Below are 6,000 nucleotides of genomic sequence, written 5' to 3'. Positions count from 1 at the left end.
AAACAGTTTTATATGTTGAAAACCCCTTTACTTGTGTGTTTGTATGTCTAAGTAAAGCTTGATAATATCAAAATCCGAATATCCAATATTTTTGGCAACTCAATTTTCACTGTCAAGATATGTTCTAGGAATCAAATTTGCGTATGCACAACTTCTGTATATATTTGCATTGAACATATTAAAAAGGCTTCCAAAATAACTATACACCATAGTTTTTGTCATTAGTAGCTGTTGATAATAAATAATTAAATAACCACTGAGGTTTTGATTTAATGACAGTTTTGTGATCTCAAATTTCAGTTTCACTCTTAAACCATTTATTCTAATTTAAATTTCGCTATCCTGATTATAAATTATTTAATTATACTAATTATAATCAAAATTAAATTTCATGATGACAATGAATCGAGGGGATATTGGATATTGCACACTTTACAGTTAACACACTCTGCTCCATCGTTTACTCCACTCCCTTATGGATGATAAAATCAAGGGTATAGTGCTTTAGAATTTGAATTTGAATAGGTAATTGATTTTAAAAATAATAAAAGATGTAATTACCAACATCGAGAATCTCATTATAGGTTATGATTATATTTATTATTTTTAACCTAAAACTACACATAGTCGCTCATCAATCCATAAATAGGAGGATAATACGCTTCAGTGTACTCGAATCCACGTCCCTTGCATTGGCAACAAAGCCCATACAAATCAAGTTAAGACTCAATCAACATTTTGAAGAATATTCTTAAATATTAATTAAAGTAACATTCGAATGGCAAGGACCATTGTATTTTTAAAATTATTTTTTTTAACAATCTCATTATAAGTTCTGATCCTATATGTTTTTTTTACACAATACTTAAAACTACCCATAGCCACCCCCAACCCATAAATAAAAGGATAATACATTTCAGCACACCCGAACCCACATCCTCCTACATTATATCATAGTAATATATCTACTTCACCTATCCATTTTTTCACGTTTTGATTAAAATAACGACATATTTTTCCTTAATAAATTTTAAAATTAACTATTTAAATGGTAATTCCATATTTTTTTAAATTTTCTACTATTAAATCTTAATTATAAATAATTTTTTCAATTCAAATTTTAATTAAATAAATTAAATAAAAATTTTGAAACAAAATATTATATTAAATATTTTAAAAGGCTTATCTTTCAACTTTTAAATATTAAATTTTGTTTTTTCTTTTGGATTTCAACTTTTAATTATTAAATAAAACTTGTTAAATCTAAACGTATTTTTTACTTTTTTCAGAAATTAAATATTAATTTAAGATTTAAGATATTAAATTGTTTCAAAACTAATATTTACTTTTCATATATAAATATTTGTTAAAGATCTAAATTTGACACTATAAAATTAATTTTAAAACTAACTATTCAATTCATAATTGAGAATCGAAATGATTCAAAATTAGAGTCAAAGTGATAATAAATAAATATTAACAACTAATTTTATTCTTATGATTTTAAAATTATTTTAATATGTAATTATTCAAAAATTATAATTTATATGAATTATTTTAAAATGATAGAAACCAAATCTAACTCACCTAATTATTTTATGTTATTAAATATTATTATTAATTCTAGTAAGTTTTTCTAATATTTATTATGTTCATTAGGTAAAATATGCACCGTGGGTTAAAATTAGTATATATATATATATATATATGAATGAAATGGTAATTTTATATAATAGAATAAAGCGAATCAAATAATTGTGAAATATATATATATATATATATACTTCAACAGATATGGTTCGAATTTTGACATCTAATTAGGTGAGTCAGATTTAGGGGCAAAATTATTTTATTCATTGGCCGTTCCCTATGAACTTTGCTTGGAAACTTCCATCGAAGCTAAACAAATATATTTATGTAAGCTGGTCATCATCAAGAACTTTTGTTATCATATATATGATTTTGTAGTTTCTGTTTTGTTTTCCATGGGGAAAAATGGTATATTATAATCACAATATATTCTATAAATATTCTTGTTAGACTTATTTTCAATTTTCGTCCAATTTAACCTGTCCCTTTTGTCTCTGACATCGTCTAAGATTGTTGCTGTGTTGAGACAATGGATAATGTAATGACATATTGTATTGCTATACAGAAGAAACAGCAACGCAATTGTTATCAAATTCCATTTATTTTCTTGGTATTAATGAAAGGAATGAAAATGGTATATGCCATTTGATGCCCAAAGCTCATATCTTGGGGACTTAAAGAGATTATCTGTATTTAAATACCTTTGGTTCTGATCACCGTTGGACCACAAGCTAAATCAATACCTTTGGTCTGTTTTCTAAAGGTCAGGCAGTTCTAAATCTTTAAGAATTTATGTAATAAAATGATCTACTAAAGACCGGTGCATGTGAAAAATGATGTTGCAGTTAACATCCCAGAATGAAAAGCTGAAACTGGTTGCTTTAATGGCTGAACCAGCTGCTGTGGCCTTCACAATTTTTATTTGACATGGGATTGTTTATTCAGAGAAAACCCAGAATTCCTATGTTTTGTTAATTTCTTATTTGATTTTGTTTCAGGTAAAAAAGACATAAATGGAAAACCAGCTTGGAGTTCTTAATGCGTTAGATGCAGCAAAGACACAATGGTACCATTTCACTGCAATTGTGATTGCTGGAATGGGTTTCTTCACTGACGCTTATGACCTTTTTAGCATCTCTCTTATCACAAAATTGCTCGGTCGTATTTACTACTTCGATCCACTTTCTCCAAAGCCTGGAACTTTGCCTCCTCGTATTGCAGCTGCTGTTAATGGTGTGGCCTTTTGCGGAACTTTAGCTGGACAGCTTTTCTTTGGTTGGCTCGGTGATAAATTAGGCCGAAAACGAGTTTATGGACTCACCTTGATGCTCATGGTGATCTGTTCCATTGCCTCTGGACTTTCCTTCGGAAAGTCTCCAGCTGGTGTAATGGCAACGCTTTGCTTCTTCAGGTTTTGGCTTGGTTTTGGAATCGGTGGTGATTATCCCTTGTCAGCGACAATCATGTCTGAATATGCCAACAAGAAGACTCGCGGAGCGTTTATTGCGGCGGTTTTTGCAATGCAAGGATTCGGAATTTTAACAGGTGGGATTGTTGCCCTGATTGTGTCAGCTGCATTTGATCATGCCTACAAGGCCCATCCATATAGTGTTGACGCAGAACACTCAACGGTACCCCAAGCCGACTATATTTGGCGGATCATACTGATGTTTGGTGCAATTCCAGCTCTTCTCACTTACTACTGGCGAATGAAGATGCCTGAAACAGCTCGTTACACCGCCCTCGTAGCCCGAAATGCCAAACAGGCAGCTGCAGACATGTCTAAGGTCTTGCAGGTGGATCTCAATGCGGAACAAGAGAAGGTGGATAAGATAGGGACAGAACAATTTGGTCTATTCAGCAAGGAATTTGCCAAACGCCATGGATTACACTTGCTTGGAACAACTTCAACTTGGTTCTTGTTGGACATTGCCTTTTACAGTTCCAATCTGTTCCAAAAAGATATCTTCAGTGCAATTGGTTGGCTCCCAAAACCTGAAACCATGACCGCAACGCATGAGGTTTACCGAGTTGCCAAGGCTCAAACACTTATTGCACTCTGCGGCACGGTCCCTGGATACTGGTTTACGGTCGCTTTCATCGAACACCTCGGCCGGTTCACAATCCAATTGATGGGTTTTTTCTTCATGTCTGTGTTCATGTTTGCTCTTGCCATTCCTTACCAGCACTGGAAAACTAACAACACAGGTTTCCTCATCATGTATTCATTGACCTTTTTCTTCGCAAACTTTGGACCCAACTCCACCACATTCATTGTGCCGGCGGAAATTTTCCCTGCCAGGCTGAGATCAACCTGCCACGGGATATCAGCAGCGGCCGGAAAAGCTGGTGCCATTGTAGGCTCATTTGGGTTCTTGTATGCTGCACAAAGCACACATCATGATAAGGTTGATAGAGGTTACTCTACTGGTATCGGAGTTAAAAATGCACTGCTGGTGCTTGGAGCAGTCAACTGTCTGGGCATGCTTTTCACTCTTTTAGTACCTGAAACCATGGGGAGATCATTGGAAGATATAACGGGTGAAAATGAAGAAGATAATGGGCACCAGCAGACCTTTTCTGTTGAGAAAGTTCCTGTCTGAGCTATAGCAAGTTCAACTAGGATGTTTCAGATCATAAACTAAATAAGACCATAACAAGGACAAGGAACTGAAGCAGTTACATATCAAAACAATAAATTGTAAACTATGATATCATTGAACATCCCACAAAGTTAATCATTTACTATCACCTTTGAATTTTATAACTTTTAAAACCTTTCAATTTTTGATTAAAAAAAATACAAGAAAAAAATAATCAAAGCAACATTTTATTTTGCAAATGAGAAAGCAAATTGTTTCAATCAATGTTACCTAAACCTCTCTCCTCACTCCCACTATACATATTCTGTTGCTGTCTCAAAAGCAAGTTCCAAAAGGATGAAGTTACTGGCAAATAAAAGAACTCTATTATTGTTGTCTCAATAGCAAAGAAACCTAATTTAGCTGATATTGCAAGTTACTAAAGGATGAAATTAATGGCATAGAAGGGTTTTATCAATGAGAGAAATATTTAGGTGTCCGGATTCATCAAACATGGAATAATATCTATGCTGATGATATAATCTCTGGTTTCACATATATTAGTGCCAGGGGAAAGCTTTGTTGAGATAATCCTAAAGGAGTCTAAGATGAGTATGGTAGGAGAATTATCCTACTTCATTTGTTTTCTGATCAAGCAACTTGAGAACAACATCTTTCTGTCACAAGAAAACTATGTCAAGCACTAATTTAAGAAATTTAGGATGGATAATGTGAAGCTTGCAAGGACTCCAATGTCACCAAGTCATGACCAAAAAAAAAAAAAAAACAAAGCATAAATGCAGAAGGAGTGCCCACTTCTCTTAGCACTTGAGTTCTACATAACATTATCTTCATATAACATAGTTGACATCTTTTTCTATAAAGACAAATCACATATCTTTTAAATATGTCGGGTCAACAACCTTAGCCAAACGCACTCTTGGCTTTCCTTATGCATGACAATTGTTTTTGCATAATTGGAAGAGGTAGCAGCTCATGTTTGTTTTATTGAACATTATGATATGACAGTATCTTCACATGTAAATAAATATCTCATTTGAGATTGACCTTCATGTAGATTTGATAAATAATTAGCATCAGCATAACCAACTAATAATGATCTTGAATCACTTGAATAAAATAACCTCATTCCAATTGTTCCTCTAAGATATCTAAATATATGTTTAATTTCATTATAATGTCTGTGTTGGAGAATATAATTAAATTTTGCTAACAAGCTTACAGCAAATGTTATATCAGATCGTGCATTGTTTGTAAGTTACATTAATGCCCATATCAAGACCAAAAGGTTCATCATTCTCACGAGGAAAAAGAGTCTTTGTTTACATCTAATGATCTTACAACCATTATGGTACTCAATGGATATGTTTTATTTATGTAAAATTTCTTTAAGATCTTTTTTGTATAAGTTAATTGATGGACATGAATTTCATCATTTAATTGTTTAATCTCCAAGCCCAGACATATTTTTTTTCAAGATCTTTTATCTCAAATTATTTCTTTAAACAATTTGTTGTACTTTGAAGCTCTTCAATAGTTCTAATAATATTTAAATCGTCAACATAAACAAATAATTATCACAAAATCTAATTTGGACCTTTTTATAAAAACACATACAAATTTTATTATTTTTATAACCTTCTCTTAACAAATATTCACTAAGACAATTATACCACATATATCTAGATTATTTTAATTCATATAAGGATTATTTTAATCTAATATAACAATTTTCTTGGGGAACACAATATCCTTTTAGGATTTTAAATCCTTCAAGGATTTTTATATAAATTTCACCATCCAGTGA

The 6,000-nt window shown here is 32.0% G+C and overlaps 1 protein-coding gene across 1 annotated transcript; it reads left to right on the top strand.

Moving 5' to 3' along the window:
• The first annotated feature begins 2,603 nt into the window (after positions 1–2,603).
• Positions 2,604–4,193, top strand: LOC108475339 (probable inorganic phosphate transporter 1-5). Its single transcript, XM_017777302.1, has one exon. The coding sequence runs from the start codon at positions 2,604–2,606 to the stop codon at positions 4,191–4,193; it is 1,590 nt and encodes a 529-aa protein (XP_017632791.1).
• The last annotated feature ends 1,807 nt before the right edge of the window (positions 4,194–6,000 follow it).

This window comes from Gossypium arboreum, chromosome 3 (genome assembly GCF_025698485.1).
Source record: "Gossypium arboreum isolate Shixiya-1 chromosome 3, ASM2569848v2, whole genome shotgun sequence".
NCBI lineage: Eukaryota > Viridiplantae > Streptophyta > Magnoliopsida > Malvales > Malvaceae > Gossypium > Gossypium arboreum.
The sequence above is the reverse complement of the archived record's forward strand: the minus strand, read 5'-3'. Positions and strand labels throughout refer to the sequence as shown.